General features: G+C 38.6%; 1 protein-coding gene across 2 annotated transcripts in view; it reads right to left on the bottom strand.

The window, feature by feature from the left end:
* Nucleotides 1-1,379: 1,379 nt before the first annotated feature.
* The window catches only part of igfbp1a (insulin-like growth factor binding protein 1a), a 34,925-nt gene continuing 15,512 nt past the window's right edge, over nt 1,380-20,792 (bottom strand). Inside the window, exons 3-6 of one of the 2 annotated variants that reach the window (XM_028444578.1) lie at nt 5,022-5,445; nt 4,763-4,914; nt 3,434-3,562; nt 1,380-2,411 (exon numbers count right to left, since the gene is read on the bottom strand). In XM_028444578.1, coding sequence (XP_028300379.1) covers nt 2,301-2,411; nt 3,434-3,562; nt 4,763-4,914; nt 5,022-5,388 — 759 coding nt within the window. In that variant the 5' untranslated portion in view covers nt 5,389-5,445 and the 3' untranslated portion in view covers nt 1,380-2,300. Of the gene's footprint in view, nt 2,412-3,433; nt 3,563-4,762; nt 4,915-5,021; nt 5,503-20,792 lie in introns of those variants that run through there. The other variant, XM_028444576.1, reaches the window with a different exon arrangement.

Genomic DNA, 20,792 nt, shown 5'->3' with positions numbered 1-20,792 from the left:
TGACTGTTCTTCAATGTTCAACCACCTTCAGCTACAGTGGGGGTCCCCGCTCCCTGAGACCTTTATTTTGGCGGTCGGTAAAGGGCTAAGAAGTTTGAGAATGACTGCTTTAGAGGGTGGACACTGGGTGTGACAGCCCAGTATAGGGTCAGCCCAGTGTCCTCCCTACTTTAGTTCAGTTTGGCCTGGGTTTCCAGTCCTTTTTGCTTCTTTGAGTTATTACCTCCGCCAAGCACGAAGCATTAAGGTTATGTTTGTCATTTAGAAAGATAACTGGAGAAGTTATGAACGGATTAGGAGGAAATTTTCAGGAAAATTTATACATCGGACAAGGAACAGGTGATTAAAATTTGGTGATATTCTGGCTTAAAAAAAAAGGAAAAAAAATGTATATACATATCCCATTCATTTTCCCATCCACACTGTGGAACCTTTTGTTGATGATGTCATAGGTTCTCTCAGAACACTGATGATGTCATCAACAGTGATGCCATCTTGTTCTATTAGAACATAGAAGATGTTTAATGTCGACATCTGTACTAGCATTAGCAAGACCACAACACCGTTAAGATGTCCACGTTAAATAAAAAGTAAATATATTGAAGTTTTTGGTTTTACTTTTGAAATAAAAAAAAAAAAAGAAAAATAACAGCAAAAATATAACTGGCCATCACAGAGGATGATTTGTAACAAGGTCGCAAAATGTTTATACCTATTTGACAATAATTAACATCACTGTTATTTGAAATGCTGAAGATATGTTTTGATTATCAATGAATCTAATTGTGTTTTATAAAATCTATGTAGGACTACGACATAGGGTGGAAATCACAAGATGGGTGGAGATGAGCTGCTTGGCCAAAGTCTTTTCTAGTTTTGATTGTGTTGCTAGTTTTTAAGAAACTTTGCTTTAATGAATAATAATTTATTTCTGTTTGCTGTCTTTTATGTTGCGGCCACTCAAGTCTATAGACATCCTATTGGGGGCTGTAACAATTGGTATTAAATGAAACACATTTTTTTGTTATATACATTCCCACTCCAGCTATCCTTTAAAGTCTGGACTGAAACATCCAAACGTTCTGGCTGTAAATCACTCATCTCGCTTTAATTTCTTTCGATATCAGCGCACTGGAGTGCTTGAATGTAATCCAGGGGCTCCTCTCAGTCTTGGAATGTGTTCGTACGGAGGAAAGCAAAGGGTTTCAATCTGTGAGGAATATAAATACATCAGGCGGTGCCAGGCAGGCTGGCAGCGGGCGGGCAAACCCGTGGCCAAGGAGAATTCCTGATCCCGACCAAAGCAAATAGAACGCGGGACAAGGACGTCCACTTTGGACCAGAGCGATAAGGAGGAATGTAGGACGCTGAGGCACAGCTATGGTTAATGTTTTTATTAAATATATCACCTTTTTCTGTCGTACATTACATCTGAGTTACAAAAGTGTGTACACACACACACACACACGTACACACACACCAGTGGAATAAAACCCACATCAACAACAGTCAGCAGCATGTGGACGACACATCAACACAACAGACACACATCGGAGGTAGGTAAATGTAGAGATACCCGTCTGAGAGGCGGCGAGGACAACACCGCCGCCTCTCATGCTGTAATCTGCAGCCCCATGGAATCATGGGAAATGTTTTCTGAGAATGTTAAACTCCAGGGTTTTGCATTGAGAGCTGATGCATCACATCAGACAACAGACACAAAACCGAACAACAGAAAAGGCAACAAAAAGGAAGAGGAATGATAATAATAATAATATTAAAAAAAATAATAGAAAAACAACATTTAGAAAACTTCTAAATGACATTTTGGTCACTCAGTGCTTTTGTTCGGGCTTGGTTTGAATTCAAACCAGCAGAAAACTCCTTAAAGGTAGAGCGAGCTCAACTCGACTGTGGAGTTCCTCATGGCCCAGATACATATATACACTTTATACACACATACAAATAATAATAATATAATAAAAATAGGCAAAAAAAAGATATAAATACTCATGAAATAATTACAAAAAAACAAACCAAAATGCAATACAGTTTAAATAAATAAGGCTGAAGAGTCAACATAAATGCATCAATATTAAAAAACTGCTTTCAGGAAAACAAAAATAGATATTTTTCTCTCTCTCTCTCTCTCTCTCTCTCTCTCTCTCTCTCTCTCTCTCTCTCTCTCTTTGGGACGGGTGAGGGGCTCAAGGTGACAGTGTACCTGAATAAACAACCACGAGATCAATAAATAAAATAAAAAAACAGTGATCCATAAATCAGTGGCTTCCTGCTTTGCTTTAAGGACATTCGGCGTCCGCGGGGACGTCCGTCAAGTCCAGGATCGTCTTCCCGTTCCAGGTGTTGACGCACCAGCATCTTCCTCTCTGTCCGTCCAGGGACGACTCACACTGTGGGGCGAACGAGAGAGAGAGAGAGATGGTCTTTATTTAAACACACACACACACATTGATGCATTTATCTGTTCACATTTTGGCTAAAAAGTACAGAAGAGGATTAGGGTCAATTTTGATGGAGAAAATTATTTTGGGCAAATCAAGATTAAAGTCAAAATGTCAAGAATAAATTTGAAATATTTAGATTAAAATAGAAATTTCGAGAAGAAAGTTGAGATTAAAGTTGAAATGTCAAGATTAAAGTCAAAATTTTTAGAATTTACGTTGAAATTTTGAGGTTAAAGTCAAAATGTTGAGATTAAATATAATGTTGAGATTAAAATGTAAAATTCCAGAAGAAAGTTGAAATATAATGTCGAGACTAAATTTCAAATATCAACATTAACTGTTTATATTAATTGTATTTATTTGATAGGGTATTTTTATTGATTCTGAAAGTTTGGAAGCCTAATAACTATATTTTGTTTAATTTTACACTTTTTTGTGTGTCTTTTTCCAGTGTGTTTACTATAGAAGAAGATTAGGGCCAATTTCAATAGAAAAAATAATTTTGGGTAAATCAAGAAAACAGTTGAAAAATCAAGATTAAAGTCGAAATACAATACTGTGATAAAAAAATACAATATCATGATAAAAGTCAAAGCTCTGCAAATAAAGTCAAATATATGGAAGTTAATCCGTAGTAAACACACTGTGATCGGACACACACAAAAAAAATTCAAAATGAACTAAAATATAGCTTTTTAGTTTCCAAACTTTGAAAATGAGGCAAAAAAAATACCCTATCAAATAAATAAAATAAAATAAAAAATAATAATAATCTGATGATTAAACTACAACTTCAAATGTATAAAATACACCCAATTAACCAACATTTTTTTTTAATTGTTCGTTTTGTGTGTGTTTATCATATTGTCTTCTGAGTTTATTTTCGAAATTTCGACTTCATTCTCGACATTTCGACTTTAAACTTGGTTTTTGTTGGTGTTATCATGAAAATGTGGGTCACAACGGACCTGTTTGGGTTTGTACAGCCCGTGTTTGTCACAGTTGGGGAGGTAGAATCTGGACAGCTTGTCTCCCAGCTTCTGCTGGGCGGTGGCGATCTTGTCTAAGGCGACCTGGAGGTCCAGGTGACACGGACCCTGAGGAGAAACAGGAGAGAACAGGGTTAAACCTGCCAAATGTCACATGACATGAAGCATTTGCATGTTCTCCCACCGACAGATCGACGCAAAGTCTGACGAGATCAAAACTCACCCTGATTGGTTACAGTAATAACTGCTAATGCAATATCTAATATTCAAGTTTACATTTAACATTTAGATTCAGATTGATTTTTCATGATTACACACTTCTAACAATGATATAGAACATGCTGTTTTACATGAGTTTCTGTCTGAAATGAAAGAAAAACGAGCTAAATGTTCAAAATATGTCAGCTATGATAAATGTACCAAGTTTTTACATTTGGCACCACATGATTTATACACCCTGATTGGTTACAGTAATAACTGCTAATGTGATCTTTATCAAATGACCTCGAAAGCCCATCAGCAGCCTTTGTGCCTGTTTACTTTTATTACACATTTATTTTAGACAATAATAATTTAAAAGATAGTTTCCATCAAGTAAAATTTAAACTAAATGCAGGATAAACAAAAAGTATTGACAATTTAATGGAAAAGAACAACAAATAAATGGAAATGAATCCAATCGGTAGCTAAATATGAAGAGATGTGATGATAAATGAGCCAATGAAAAGAAGCCTAATCATTTTCAGCATCCAATGATACCAGCTGAATATTATCGATTAATACAGGGGTTTTCACTCTTGGGGTCTTCTGAAATGTCTATAAAGAATGAAATTAAATTTGATTGAAATTTTTTTTTATTTTTTATTTCTATTTCTTTAAATTGCATTTATGCATTTATTCATCTATTTTGCCCAATTAAAAAAAATAAATAAAAAAAAACAATACATAATATCATATTGTGCATATTGTGCATTAATCCTAGTTTATAACAAATGTGATCAAAAAATAATTCAAGAGAAAAAAAAAGTATCATGAAGTTTGTGATGTAAAGAAAGGTAGGGAACCACGGTTGTAAGGAGACAAACTAATTATGAATATTATTAATAATAACGCTAATAACTCTGTGCGCTTCCTCTTCTTAATAAAGAAGCACTCGTGCGCCCCCTTGTGGTGCGTTCATGCAGCCTCTGAAAAACTTTTCCCGTCACATCTATAAACGGTACGTGGGGGATTTTCTCCACGTCTGCGTCGCGTGCGTTCACAGTGCATGTGTGTGCGTGTGTGTGTGCGTGCGTGTGTAATCTGTACCTGCTCCACCAGCTTCCTCCGTATCGCGATGAGTTTCGCTTTCATGCTCTCCTGTGCGTCCGCTGCTGCCCGGGGGTCGGGTCTGCTCACCCCGGGGTTGAAGAGGCTGGAGCCGGGTTCGTTCTCCATCTCTGGCTCCGGTTCTATGAGGTCTGCAGGATGAGGGGGGCAGGGTGAGGGGGTGAGGCTGGGGCTCGTGGAGGTTTTTTTTATACATTTGTGTGATAAAGTGCAGCATATACTGTAAACCAGGCCTTACCTTGTGTCTGGGTCTCGGGGGTGGACTCTGGCTGGCTGCTGGCCGCCATACACAGCGCCTGTCCCCGGGTGAGTGAGTGCAGAGGCCGGGGGTCTCCGGGTCTGGGGGAGCACCGGAGCCCCGCGCCGCACCGAGCCGTGTAGATCCCGCACTGCTCCCCAGCCTTCAGGGCGCAGGCCAGGCAGCATCCACAGCCGGGCTCCCGGAGCACCTCCGCACAGCCGGGCGCCACCGCCGGGCACTGGCTGCGCATCTCCGGGGTGCACGGAGCGCAGTGGATCGGCTCCGGTCCGAGCACTGGGGAACCGTGCGTCCACAGCACGGAGCTCACGAGCAGCAATAATCCGTCCACGGTGATCCACAGCATGCTGATCTATGTCTCTGGATCTATGTCTCTGGATCTATGTCTCTGGATCTGATGTCTGTGATGTTTTCGGGAGAATGTGTGAAAATGTGTGAGTGTGCGGTGCGCGCGGCCGTATTTATAGCGGCTCCTGACGTTATGAATGATTTGTGAAAAGAAGGTGTAATCATACGGAGAGCTGTGATTGGTCGGCTCAGCCGCCTCATTTGAATACAACAATAACGTCAAATATTTATTTGGCAACGGGCGGTGCTTTGCGCGCGGTGACGACAACACTGTTTGATGTTGCAACATGCGATCTGACCCCTCCCCCTCCTCTTTCCGACCCGGGGTGACGTACCGAACCGAACCCGGTGTCCACCGTGTCCACCTCGGATTCAAACCAGGCGTGTAGCCCCTTCAACACAACAACGTGGTATTCATTCCCACTAATTGTCCCGTTTCAACTTCTCATACAACTTTTTTAGAGCGATGGGACAGTTGATAATGAGCGCATGCACATTACGCACGCCCACGCAGCACGCGGACAGCAGCGGGAGACGTCACAGATGGAGATGACGGTGACTCCGAGTCCCAGAAATGCAGCTGTAGAAAAAGACCTGAGCTCCGGGTACAGTCACGAGGAAGTTATTCCCAAACAAAAGAATCCCAATGCACGTGGGTGTCAAATGTTCTGATGACTTTAACGTGTCTTCAACCATTATTGATCTGATGTAACATCCTGATTAGTTACACGTTTGAAATACAGAATGTGCATAAACTACATTTGAAACATTTGCAATCAACATTTATGTCAGCATTAATAATTTTTGAATAATGACAAATCTGAGCATGTAGAATTTTATTAGAATCATCACTTGAGAAAGACCAAGAAGTACCCCTGAAAATGTTTTCCCTTTGTTAAATTATTGATTTTTGTTTATTTAGTTATTGATTTTTTACTTTCTTACATGTGTAAGCTGTTTACATGTTATAAATTGCAAATAAAAACAAAGTTTAGCAGCAATAAATACACAAAAAAGAGCTCTGCAAACCAAAGTGATATTCTAAATCAGAGGTTCTCAACCTTGGGGTCAGAACCTCATTTGGGGTCGCGAGACACTGGGAGGGGGTCCCCAGATGCCTTCAAAAACTAAGAATATGCCATATTTTAACCTATTTTCATCACTTTTTCTTGCCATATTTTTTCACCTTTAACACATTTTGGCTACATTGCTCCCATTTCTATCATTTCATCATTCAATGCCTTTTCTGCACATTTATTCCACTTTCAAGACATGTTCAGCACTTATAAACCCTTTCCACTACTTTTCCACTTATTGTCACATATGGTGACCTATTATTGTCACTTTTAACCTCTTTTCATCATATTTTGTTCTTATTTTTTGGCAATTCAACCAAATTCACGATTTGTCTTGTCCATTATTTACCAGTTTAAACTAATGGTCCCTTACTTTTTTTCTTTTACTTTGTTCTAAATAAAGGCATCAGCTTCCATCTGACGGTCGCAGTAATCTGAGAATAAAGTCATAATCATAATTTATATTCATGTGTTTTTTAGCATCACCTCATTGATTCTTAATGAAGGTGAATCTTTTTCCAATTGATCAGATCAAACCTAATCCTCAGATCAGGAACCCTGTGAGGGTGACATCACACTATAGGGCAGATGGGCCTGGGGGCCACATGTGGCCCTTGGTCTAATTTTGTGCTGCTTCAAAATAAACACACAAAATGAAAAAAAACAAAAACAAAAACACGTTAATGCCAAAAACCGTGTGAACGACCACAAAAATACAGAAAAACAACTGAAAAAGTAGAAAAAACACACACACAAAAAAGACTCCGACTACATCACAAATGAACTCCAAAATGAGAAAAAAATCATATCAAAACAATGACAAAAGTAGGATGACAAAAAATTAAACAAAACCACAACAAAATACACCAAATGACTCCAAAAACACGAATGAATAACAAATAAATACAAAATGACAACAAAAAGACTCCAACAACACACATGATGATGATGATGATGATGATGCAATCTCATAAAGCAGTTGCGTGGAAACCTCGTCGGCAGTTGCGCGCGGCTGGTTGCATCAGAAAAAAAGGATCAGGTTTGGAAAAGTGATCAATCAGGGATTGAATCAGTGTGTGCGTGTGTGTGTGTGTGTGTGTGTGTGTGTGTGTGTGTGTGTGTGTGTGTGTGTGTGTGTGTGTGTGTGTGTGTGTGTGTGTGTGTGTGTGTGTGTCTTAGCGACAAACCGTGAAAACGTGACCCCACACAGAGAGGAGGGACGTGTCTGTGGTCATGTCACCGTCCACTCTGTTATTATAGCAGGAAACTGGGAATTACACCGGGACGTCGACAGATCCCAAAGGCACGGATGGTGCCAAAAAAAAACGCGCAGTGCACGAGCACCACAGAGTATTTACAGGCTTATTATTTAGAGCAATTCAACCAATCCTGGACCATTCATCCACTTTAAACACTCAAATACACTCAATACACAAAAAACAAATGATGACGCCAAAAGAACACAAATTCCCCCCAAAAATTCACAAAAACACAAAAAGAAAATTGCAACAAGAATACACAAGAAGATATATATATATATACAAATACTCAAACTTAATGAAACATAAAACACCTCACTGAATACACACAAAAAAAAAAAAAAAAAAAAACGCAAAATACGGTGGGTACGGAAAGTATTCAGCCCCATTTGCTAGAATTGTTGAAGTTATTCTTTTTTTTGCGAGTAATGTACACACAGCTCCCCAGTTTGACAGAGAAAAACAGACATGTAGACCTTTTCTCAGTATTGAGTAGAAGCACCCTTTTGGGATATTACAGCCATGAGGTTTTGTGGGAATGATGCAACAAGTGTTTCACACCTGGATTTGAGGTACTTCTGCCATTCCTCCCTAAGGCGGGCATACACTGTGCAATTTTTGGCCCATTTTGAGCTGATTTTTCACTCTTGCGTCTATTTTTGGGAACGAGATGAATCTCAGCTAAATTATGTGTCGTGCATCGTGTCGTATACATGGGTGTAGTATATATGGTGTAGTATACACGGGGTTTTGAGAAGCAATTAGCACCTCACGACCAGCTCCGATCAGCAATTGTATGGGTGTAAGAAAATCAAACTTGAAATCCTGGTTGTGAGGGTATCACTGTTGAAGCAGTGCCACGAACCGGCTTACCTCACACTGCACATGCACCAACACGTAGTACCGCTGTAGAACCAACAGACCGTACTGACCACGTCTGTCCAGCCACTTCCTGGTCCATCACATCACTGCCTTTTCTTTTTTGAAGCTCTTCTTGCTGATATTTGCGAGTGTCTCTCCACTTGCGAGTTTTTCTTCTTCTTCTGTTTTATCGGTGACGCTTCAGAGTTTTTCTTCTTCTTCTAATTTGTACGTTGCATTTCTGGAAACAAGACCCTGACGTGTCGTCTTCTGTTGGGCCACCCTGTCATAAAGCCCCGATTGGTGAAGAGCTGCAGTGATGGCTGACTATCTACTTACTGGGTTCTTCTTTACTTCTCTCACTAAAGCTCTTCTCCCCTGACTGCTCAGTTTGGATGGACGGCCAACTCTAGGAAGAGTTTTTGTTGTCCCAAAGTCCTTCCATTTCAGGATTATGGAAGCCACTGTGCTCTTAGACACCTGAAGTGCAGCAGAAAGTATTTTGAATCCTTGGCCAGATCTGTGCCTTGTCACAATCCAACAGTCTTTGAACTTTTCTGGCAGTTTCTTTGACCCCTTGATTTTCAATTTCTTGGATATACACTGTGAGCTTCAAGGTTTTATATAGTCAGGTGTGTGCCTTTCCTAAATAAGTCCAATTATTGTAATTAAATACAGCGGCACTCCAACGAAGTGTAGAACCATCTCAGGGATGATTGACAGCACTTGAGTTAAATATACAGTCTCACAGCCTGAGAACTTGTGAATATGTGATGTTTCAGTTTTTCTATGCTAATAAATTGTCAAAAAGGTCTACATGTCTGTTTTTTTCTGTTAAACTAGGGAGCTGTGTGTACAGCACTCAGGAAAAAAGATAACTTCAATGATTCTAGCAAATGGCTGCAATATATGTACCAAAGAGGGAAAAACCTAAAAGGGTCTGAATACTTTCCGTACCCACTGTAACTGTAAATTACACGAAACACATCAAACAACCAAAATGCTTTTGTTTTATTCTTTATCTTTGTGTGTGTGTGTGTGTTTTCACTTGTTATTTTTTCTGTACTGTTGTGTATGTTTGGATCCATTGGTGTGTTTTTGTTGTGTTTTACATTCCATCAGCAGGAATCCTTTGATTTTTAATAAACTTCAGCTGAGGAAGTCAAACAAAAACAACCAAGACCACCGAAGTTTTCTCAGTCAGTTTATGATTATGCAACTGCAGGATGTGTTGATGTTTTCCATGATTTTTTCTGGGGGGGGGGGGACATAGACCTAGCTTACGGGCTATGACTGGACGCTGTCATCATGGCCTATTGCGTGTGTGTGTGTGTGTGTGTGTGTGTGTGTGTGTCATCGCTGTGACGTGCGAACAGCTCTAAGGTTCTAAAGGTCACAGGTTGTATCACCATGAAAGGATCCCTGCCCTGTGTTTGTGTATCAGAGTGTGAGCCCCTGTTTTCCCTCAGAGGTCCGGGGGCTCGTCCAGGTCCCGCTGTGTGCTGGTGTTTTTGGTCCGACTCACCTTGGATAACTCAGAGCCTCTGATATCCTCCAACAACAGCATGAGAAGGAGAAAAGCTCACATTGTTTGAAGCTCTACATCAACCTGCTAAGCACAACTTTCACCAAGTGTATCCGGAAGCTTCTCAACTCATGGGTCAGAAACCAAAAGTGGGTCAAAATAAGTACATAAACACATAATTAAACTAAGTAATTAACCAAATAAGTAATTAAACTAAGTATCTAACCAAACACATAACTAAACTAAGGAACTAACAAAATGAAAGCGCTCGTGCAGCGCACACTTTCGAAAACGCTCAATTTTGTTCTTAGTTGTTTCCATCACTGACAAAAATTTTCATAATCAGTTATTGGATCTGCAGACGTCAGTTAGATTTTAAAAATACCACTAAACGAGATTTTCCATTTCAAAATGGGCAAACTTCAACCTGCTGCCAAATCCACATTCTGGATCGGATCCGTACGAAACTCAACATATTGATAGAGGTGAGAACTCGACATCAATCCACCAAATTTGAATGAAATCAAAAGTTATTTAAACTGTTATGGAATTTTTCAAAGTCGTAAATGGGCTTTCCAATGGTAATTTCCAAAAATTGCTGAGTCAGCAATCTAGATCGGATCCGGATCCTGTTTGGTCAGATGTTGCATGTCATAGCCTTACATCATCCTGCAAACGAATCGATGAAGATCTGAATTTTAGAAACTTTGCCCCTTGAACAACAAACCAATGGTGTCATTTATGGCAAAAACCAATTAACAGAAAAAAATTGAAGTGGATTCGTCATAAATTTAGGACACTATCGTGTACACAAACAGACACACAAACATGACCACCGTTTTCCATTTTTTTGAAAGTAATAAGTAACTAAACTACATAATTAACCAAATCAGTAACTAAACTAAGTAACTAACTCACTTATTAAATAAAGACACAGATTGTATGAATGAATGAATAATTGGATGAACGATGTTCAACATTAGACATTAATTGTCAGGTCCCCGACAATAAAAAAAATAAATCAAAATTAAAACATATTCATAAATAACTAAATAGATCAAGCAATAGCAGTAGGAAGGCAATCGATGGACAATCAATGTTGTCTAGAACAGTTAAATGAGAAGTATAATGCTTTATGAAAAATTAAAAAGCCTCATGATGAGTGGTTTTTATACAGTATCTGATGTGTAATGAGTATCTAAGCCTGAGAACATAAAGCTTCGTTCCAACTTTAAAAGTCTCCTGTTCAGAGAGAGTGAGGGAAGCCACCAGTGTGTGTGTGTGTGTGTGTGTACTTCCTGTGTGACAAACTGTGCACACACTACAAACAAGTGTCACATGGTTTGTGAGAGGATGATGAACACAAACCTGGACTCATGTACACACAGGGATTTCATACAGGAAGTTAGTCTTTCAATTGTTACACAAATAAAATCAATATGAGTTTGAACAATGTGTGTAAAGTGAAGCAGGTCAAGTATAAAACAATAAGATCATCGCTGCAAACAACTAACAGGAATAGAGGCGCAGCATGTGACCAATAAACAAACAAACAAACTACAGTAACTTATCTGTGACCCTATGCAGGATAAAGCCAGAATATACAGTAAATGGAATGAATGGATCGATAAAACTGAGTAACTCACTAAATTAGTCACTAAACAAAGTAACTGAACTATGTAACAAACTAAATGAAGTAATTAACCAAATATGTAACTAAACTAAATAACTAACTAAACACGTAACCAGTGTTGTGCTAGTTACTGAAAAAAAGTAACTAGTTACCGTTACTAGTTACTTTATTAACAAAGTAACTCAGTTACTATTTTGATTACTTACATCAAAAAGTAATGCGTTACTGGAAAAAGTAACTTTTGAGTTACTTAGAATTAAAGAATGTATTATTTATTTTGGGTCATTTGTGTCCATACAGCTTCATATTAGTGCTGTAATAATATAATAATACACTGTTGATCAACTGCTATAAAACAACCATAAATGATGTGCATATAAAGCACAAAACAGCTGCTCCAAAATTAAAACAGTAATTGTTCAGCCTTAGCACAGTAATGTAAAGTAAGCTGTGTGTATTCCAGGTGCACATTCTGCTGTTGAAAATGCTAATTAACAGCATTTTTCTCAGCTACACAATGCTAAACATATCAGGCTAATGAGCTGCTGTTAGCAGTGACTCAGCAGCAGCGACAGGTTGTTTATTTACAACAACATACCGTGCAATAGTTTGGCTAACCTGTCCCTGGATAACAGTCACAGTCCGTTAAAATCCAGCCGCAGCCTTAGCTTAGCTTCACTGATGCATCTTTTAGAGACAAAAATAATGAGCGTATTTCCACTCTGAGAAGCTCGTCCTGTTCTCGCATTGACTCGCCATGATTGGCGCACGTGACGTAAACAGAAACATGCTGACAATGCTTCATCTTCTACTGTTTTACCGTGTTTGGCACAGCATCCCGCAAAAATATGTAGCGCCACTGTAAACAGGAAGTACACTGCAGCGAGCAAAGTAACGGACAAACTCACCATATTGTAACGGTAACGGCGTTATTTCTTTAGAAAAATATTGCGTTACAGTACTAGTTACTGTCAAAAGTGACTGTCAACACTGCACGAAACTAACAAAATAAGTAACGGAACTAAGTATTTAACCAAATAAGTACATAACTAACTAAACAAGTAACTAAACTAAGTAACTATCTATACTAAGTAAGCAAAGTACTTAAACTATCTCACTGAGGGTTCTATTCTCCCATCTGGACTTAAGTGCTTTTTTGCGCGCCTGCATTTACGCGCTTCTCTCCAAAGCGTATTCTCCGGTCCAGGCTGCTGACACGCCCACCGCGCGTAAGGAGCCAAAAAGCGCTAAAAGGGCTGTCTAGAAATCACGGAACATGGACTTTTCCCAACGCTTGTAAATGTCATTGAAAATGATAAACTTTTAATTTGAAACGCCTTCATTGATAAACAATATAACAGGTTGATTTGATCAGATCATTGATCAGATTATTGCAGTGTGACTGAGGATCGTCCGCTTTCTGTCCGAGTCACAGTTAAAATGTCTCCTTGATCATCATCATCATCATCATTATCATCATCATCATCATTATCATCATTATCATCATCATCATCATCATCGCTGTAAAGTGTGACTGAGTTAGATGATGGAGATATGAAGAAATAACGCGTCCACAGAGCGTCCTGCTTTAATACAGAGAGATGTTTGCAGTGAAACACAACTATTAACTTCAATAATACACAGTTTTAAATATAAATAGTTTAAAGTGACCTGAGCCTCATTAAAATATGTGTGGGACACGCTCTGATAGAGACACACAAACCCTGAGGATAGAAGTCCTTTTGGGTGGGAGTCCTTCAACAGTCTGTGATTTACTCGCTAACTTCAGCCACCAGAGCGTGTCAGCGCACTGTTTAAGGGAGAGTAAAGGCCCCTTAGCTGGACCCTTAGCTCCACATCCGTCACTGTTTCTCAGTGAAACAGAACCAGGATCAGGTTGGTTCTTGGCCTGTGGAACGACTGTAAACGTGTGTGCGTGTGTGTGTGTGTGTGTGTGTGTGTGTGTGTGTGTGTGTGTGTGTGTGTGTGTGTGTGTGTGTGTGTGTGTGTGTGTGTGTGTGTGTGTGTGTGTGGGAAACCCAGGATAACCAGTCTCCCATGCACCAGCGTCCATTGTGTTGAGTTTCTTCCTCTCTCTGTGTTTCTGAGTGACCGTGTGTGTAAGTGTGTATTTATATGTGTGTGTGTGTGTGTGCGTTTTTATATGTGTGTGTGTGTGTGTGTGTGTGCAGTCCTGCAGTCGCTTTCTCTCCGTGGCTCTAATGAGAAACAGGAAGTCCGACTTGGCAAAGTTAAGGGGAAGTGGTGTGATGAGGTGATGCTAGCGTTGATGCTAGCGGTGATGCTAATAGCCCCTCCCTCTCCATCAGCTGATCTTGTGGCTCCATCCACAGAGGAACATTGTGTCCAGAACATTCACATCAAACAGCTCCACAAAATGACACTCGCCAGTGAAAGGAAGTTTGGACAAATGATTGGTTGAAGAAGAAGAAATGTTGAGCTCATGAGCGCCCCCTACATGACTCACATTATTAACATTGATGTCGGGATCAAATGAATTACCAATCATTTGTTGTACTTTTGTGTGTTTGGGAGTTGTTTTTGCATTTTTCCTTCATTTTGAGTGTCTGTCATATCATTTAGTGTGTTTCTGGTGTTATTTAGTGTGTTTTTTGTCATTTTGTGTGATATATGAGCCATTATAAGTTGTCATTTTTGTTTTCATATTTTTTTCTGTTGTTTTTTGTGTTATTGGAGCCAATATGTCTGTTTAGTTTCTCTAAAGTCACTTTTTGAACGTTTCTGTCATTTTGTTTGTTTTTGTTGACAATTTTGTGGTTGTTTGTTTTTGATATTTATTTATGTTTTCATATTTTTCCTTGATTTTGAGTGTCAGTATTATCATTTGACATTTAGTGTGTTTTTAGTGTTATTTTGTGGGTTTTTCCACAATTTAATGTGTTTTGGGAGTCACTTTTAAAACATTTCTGTCCTTTTTATTTTTCTAATTTAAATGTTTTTCTTATTATTTTGTGTGTTTTTGGAGCCAGTATGTCTATTTTTGTTTTTGAGTCACTTTTTGTTCTTTTTCTGTCATTTTGTTTGTCATTTTCGATTTTGTCTTTTTCTGTAGTTATACGTCATGTGTGTTTTTCCTTCATTTTGTGTAATTCTGTTCTTTCGTGTATTTCTGCTGTCGCTATAATTTTTTTTTTTTCTGTGACATTTTTAAAATAATTTCTGGGGGCAACAGTTGCCAATCTAGAGCACACAATTTCAGTGTGTTAGGAATTATGAATCATAAAGCAGTTTTAAGGTGCGTTTGCTGTGTTTTCTGTTTGAACAGTGATAAAGCAACAGACACAGTGTGTTCTTGAACGCTGAACACTATGTGACATTCAAACAATTTTCTAATCCATTCAAAAACAGACAAAACAAACAAAGTCTTCCTCTGAGGTACAGACGCTTGCATCATTTCTGTCACTAAACCAGATTAAAACCTGGACTTTGGAGGTCAGGTCAAGCCTTCAGTCTAAACTATTCCTGCTTTGTCATAAGTAATATTCATATGTCTGCATCGCCATTTTAGAGACTTCATCATAACATGTTATCATGTTGTGGTGACGTGAGGACTAGCATTAGCTCCAACATTTGATTTTCTTTCTTTTTTAGTTTTTGAGGGGGCCACACGCAGCTGCCAAATTAAAAACTCAAACGTCTCCAAAAAACATACTGTACAAAATACACAAAATGGCAACAAAAATACACAGAATGACTCCAAAAACACACAAAATAACTACAGAAATGTAGAAAAATATCAATAAAATATGCAAATTTAACATCAAAATGACTCAAATCACACAGAATTACTCCGTAAAGAAACCTGATAACAAAAATACACAAAATACCAATTAAATATAGAAAATGAACACAAAAAATAACAGCAACATATACAAAAAAGATTCTTAACACAAAAACAACAACAGAAATACACAGAATAACTACATACTGTAAATACACAAGATAACTACACGAATACAAAAAAAATAACAGTAAAATATGCAAAGTGAACGCAAAACTGCACAAAAATTACTTAAAACACAAAATTACTCTGGAAACACACACGATAACAACAAAAAAACAAATAAAATACAGAAAACGAACACAAAAATAAATGTAAAATACACAAAACAACATAAAAAATACACAGACTTTACATTCAGCTCGCAATGCATCATGGGACAGTTGAGTATGACTAGTGTGCCTACTGTGCACACTTCAAAAATGTCTTTATATAGTGTACATCTGGGTATTTCTCACATAATTTTCATACGCACTACATACTCATATTACAGACTTAGTATGAGTAGTACGTTAGTATGAATAGTACGTTAGGATGAGTAGTACGTTAGTATGAGTAGTACGTTAGTATGAGTAGTACGTTAGTATGAATAGTATGTTCGGATGAGTAGTACGTCAGTATGAAAAGTACGTTAGTATGAATAGTACGTTAGTATGAGAAGTACGTTAGGATGAGTCGTACGTTAGTATGAGTAGTATGTTAGTATGAATAGTACGTTAGGATGAGTAGTATGTAATTATGAATAGTACGTTAGTATGAGTAGTACGTCAGTATGAGTAGTACGTTAGTATGAGTAGTACGTCAGTATGAATAGTACGTTAGTATGAGTAGTACGTTAGTATGAGTAGTACGTCAGTATGAATAGTACGTTAGGATGAGTAGTATGTTAGTATGAATAGCACGTTAGTATGAGTAGTACGTTAGGATGAGTAGTACGTTAGTACGAATGGTACGTTAGTATGAGTAGTACGTTAGTATGAATAGTACGTTAGGATGAGTAGTATGTTAGTATGAATAGTACGTTAGTATGAGTAGTACGTTAGTATGAGTAGTACGTTCGTGTGAGTAGTACATTAGTATGAGTAGTATGTTAGTATGAGTAGTACGTTGTATGAGTAGTACGTTAGTATGAGTAGTACGTTAGTATGAGTAGTACGTTAGTATGAGTAGTACGTTAGTATGAATAGTACGTTAGGATGAGTAGTATGTTAGTATGAATAGTACGTTAGTATGAGTAGTACGTCAGTATGAATAGTACGTTAGGATGAGTAGTACGTTAGTATGAGTAGTATGTTAGTATGAATAGTACGTTAGTATGAGTAGTTCGTTAGTATGAATAGTACGTTAGGATGAGTAGTATGTTAGTATGAGTAGTACGTTAGTATGAATGGTACATTAGGATGAGTAGTACGTTAGTGTGAGTAGTACGTTAGTGTGAGTAGTACGTTAGTACGAATGGTACGTTAGTATGAGTAGAACGTTAGTACGAATGGTACGTTAGTATGAGTAGAACGTTAGTACGAATGGTACGTTAGTATGAGTAGTACGTTAGTACGAATGGTACGTTAGTATGAGTAGTACGTTAGTACGAATGGTACGTTAGTATGAGTAGTACGTTAGTGTGAGTAGTACGTTAGTATGAGTAGTACGTTAGTACAAATGGTACGTTAGTATGAGTAGTACGTCAGTATGAATAGTACGTTAGTATGAGTAGTACGTCAGTATGAATAGTACGTTAGTATGAATAGTACGTTAGTATGAGTAGTACGTCAGTATGAATAGTACATTAGTATGAGTAGTACGTCAGTATGAATTGTACGTTAGGATGCTATTTACTACAAATCTGAGTGCGCTACGTGATATGGAATATGCTGTCAGCTCAGCTCAGACTTTTGTCTGTTTTTCATATTTTTATCTCCATATTTCAGGTCACCTTGATCTGCTCCAGTTATTATGACACGTTGGACGTGTTTTAAGCCGTTTTTCTTCGGCCTCGTCACATTCCATCTGCAAGGGCGTTTGGGAAGAGACCAAACAAGTGGGACTGTTGTTATGAAGAGATTAACAAGGGTCAGTGGTGTTCTTACACAACCTGCAGTTCATTGACCCCCGTGTGTGTGTGTGTGTGTGTGTGTGTGTGTGTGTGTGTGTAGGAGAAGGAACACAACAGTCCGACGCTGGGAATTCCTCGATGGGAAACAATCCAGAGGGAGGATGTTTTTCACGCTCAGCTAATCACCACCAGTCAGAGGCTCATGTTTGGAGCTCCTGTCCACGAACCTCGAGGAAATATTTACAGTCCTGCTGAGGATCGGTTGTGAAACTCCAGGAAAATATTTTCTGTTTGGTTCACATCAAGCACTTCACACTCCCATTCATCACATGTGGATTTGATAGCGTGAGTCAACAGAGCCTGGGATGAGTCGTGGACTCCATGTGCTTTGGACGGGGCTGCAGAGGTCCTCACAGAGGGGGAAAGTAGGGCAGGAAGGTGGGACACGGACCAAAGACTAATCTGGTGCACGAGCGTTTGGGTTCTGGATGTTCTGCTTAGAAAGCTGTTGCACTCAAAGATGGATCCTGTGTTTGTTCCAAGACATACAAAGTTCTGTTCATGGTCCAAACTGGTACAAATGAAAGGAGTTAACTAAAAAAATCAGAATCCGACTGAAATCAAATGTTTGGTGGAGTCAGGTGATCTTACAACTGTGTCTAGTGGAATTTTCCTCCTCTGATTCACTATAACATCCTCTCCGTCTCCTGTCACACACAGCGATCAGCACCACTTCCTGTGTGTAAATACATAATGCAATAACGGCAGCTTGTCCGCTGTAATAAATCAAAAAAACATCAAAGGAAACGTGAAGCAAAGCAACAAAAAATGTAAATAAAAAGGAAAAAAATAATAGAAAGAAGGTCGAGCTAATGCTAAAGAAAAGGCTAAACACGCTGTTTCCATCCGTCGTAAATGAATGGGTGTGTATTTTATATTGTTTACGTTTAGTGAACAACAAATGTAATGTAACGTAAACAAACAAGGGTGAGTGATGGCCCTCGTTCTAAGTTAGTGCGGCTCCCAAAATAAATAAAATACACGACAAAATGACTCAAACAACAAAGAAAATACACAAAAGGAGTACAAAATTCATATATTACAGAAAAATATAGAAATCAACAAAAATACTCCTATTGTTCATTGTTGTAATGCTGACATGAACGTTGATAAATTGACACAAAATGACTCCAACAACAAAGAAAATGACACTAAACAACTGAAAAATACACAAAAGGAGACCAAAACTACTACAATTTTACAGAAAACTATACAAAACATCAACAGAAATACTCCAAATGACTCATAACACACAACATGACTGTAAAAATACACACAATCCTAGAAAAATACTCATTATTACAATAAAAACACACAAAACCTTTTGTTCTTTCCTGTGTTAATGCTCATATTGTTTATTATTGATCCTCAGATCAGATGCAATCACATGTTTGTGGCTTCGCTGTGATAAATGTGACCTGTTTTATCGTCACTCTTGGCAAACACACACACACGCACACACACACACACACACACACACACACACGCACACACACACACACACACACACACACACGGATACAAACATGTTTGTAACGATGTTCAAACACTGACACAGACAAATATTTCCCTCCAGGTCCAGATTCCACTTACACTAAAACACTGTTATGACACTGACAGTAAGAAACGTCCCCATTGGCTGTCCCAGAAGCTGTTATATATGACATCACCTTATCTGCATTATTAATGAGAGGAATCATTTCTGATTAAAGGCTGAAAATAATCCTAAAAATGACGAGTAGGATTATTTTCAGACAACTACGTAAAATGCAAACAAATCTAAATCTAAATCTTATATCAAATTCAAAATCGAAATGTCACAGGTGAAACGAAATATTTAGCTAATATGCAAATTCACCCGAAGTTGTAACATAAAAGCTCATTCCAGTGAATTTGCATATCAGCTAAATATTTAGTTTCAACCGTAACATTTATATTTAACATGTATATTTAGATTGAATATGTAACATTTATATTTACATTGAATATGTAACATTTAGATTTAATATTTAACATTTAGATTTAAATTTAAATTTAACATTGTATTAAATGTTAACATTATATTTTTACGAGAAAAAATATCACAAATTTCACAACTATTGCTGTAAATTTGGTGAAAACGTTTTTTAAACATGGTTTGTTGCTGTTGCAAAAAGTTGCTATTAATTTTAGTAATCGCAAAAGGCATTTCTAACTGAGGTATTAACAAAGTTTGTAACTTGTTTTGTCGCCTTGGCAAACACACACACACACACACACACAGATACAAACATGTTTGTAACGATGTTCAAACACTGACAGATGGATATTTCCCTCCAGGTCCAGATTCCACTTACACTAAAACACTGTTATGACACACACTGGATCGTTAGGGAGGCACCTGCGAGGGAGCGGCCCCCGGTGACCCCTGAGAGCATCTTTACTCCGCATGGCGAGGTGACTCAGCAGTTTGCTGACAGACCAACCGACGACTCCTCGTTTCCACTTCTTATCGCAGAGCAAGTGTTTGTCTTCACATTCCAGAGACGGGTGTGTTTGATAACAGTGGAGAGTCCAGCAGGTGGTGAACATACACACACACACACACATACACCTGTCTCATCTATCAACAAGTGGAATATTGACACCCTCTTTGAGGTTTGCATCACAACTGGCATGAATCACTAAGATAATTGAAGATGGAAAAGAAGGTGGGACCATCAGTGTGTGTGTGTGTGTGTGTGTGTGTGTGTGTGCGTGTGCGTGTGCGTGTGTGTGTGTGTGTGTGTGTGTGCGTGCGTGCGTGTGTGTGTGTGTGACACAGAGAGGGGAATAGGTTTATCATTTACCGGCTGAAAAAACAGAACCTCGCCGGTTTCGTGTCAGGGCATGACTTTGTTGTGTTGCCATGACGACCTGTAGCTCAGGATGCTCCGCAACATTCCTAAGCGCTCACACACACACACACACACACACACACACACACACTGTAGTGTTGTGTTTTTGTTAATCAGCTGTGGATGTGTTGTTGTTCCAGCAGTTTTGCACTTAATGTGGTTTTTGGCGTCCTCACGTTTGTTTGTAGATTTTTATCTCTTTGAGGGTTGCTTGGCACCCTCGGACATTTTGCGTT

The sequence above is a fragment of the Gouania willdenowi genome, chromosome 4, assembly GCF_900634775.1.
Source record: "Gouania willdenowi chromosome 4, fGouWil2.1, whole genome shotgun sequence".
Classification (NCBI taxonomy): domain Eukaryota; kingdom Metazoa; phylum Chordata; class Actinopteri; order Blenniiformes; family Gobiesocidae; genus Gouania; species Gouania willdenowi.
The sequence above is the reverse complement of the archived record's forward strand: the minus strand, read 5'-3'. Positions and strand labels throughout refer to the sequence as shown.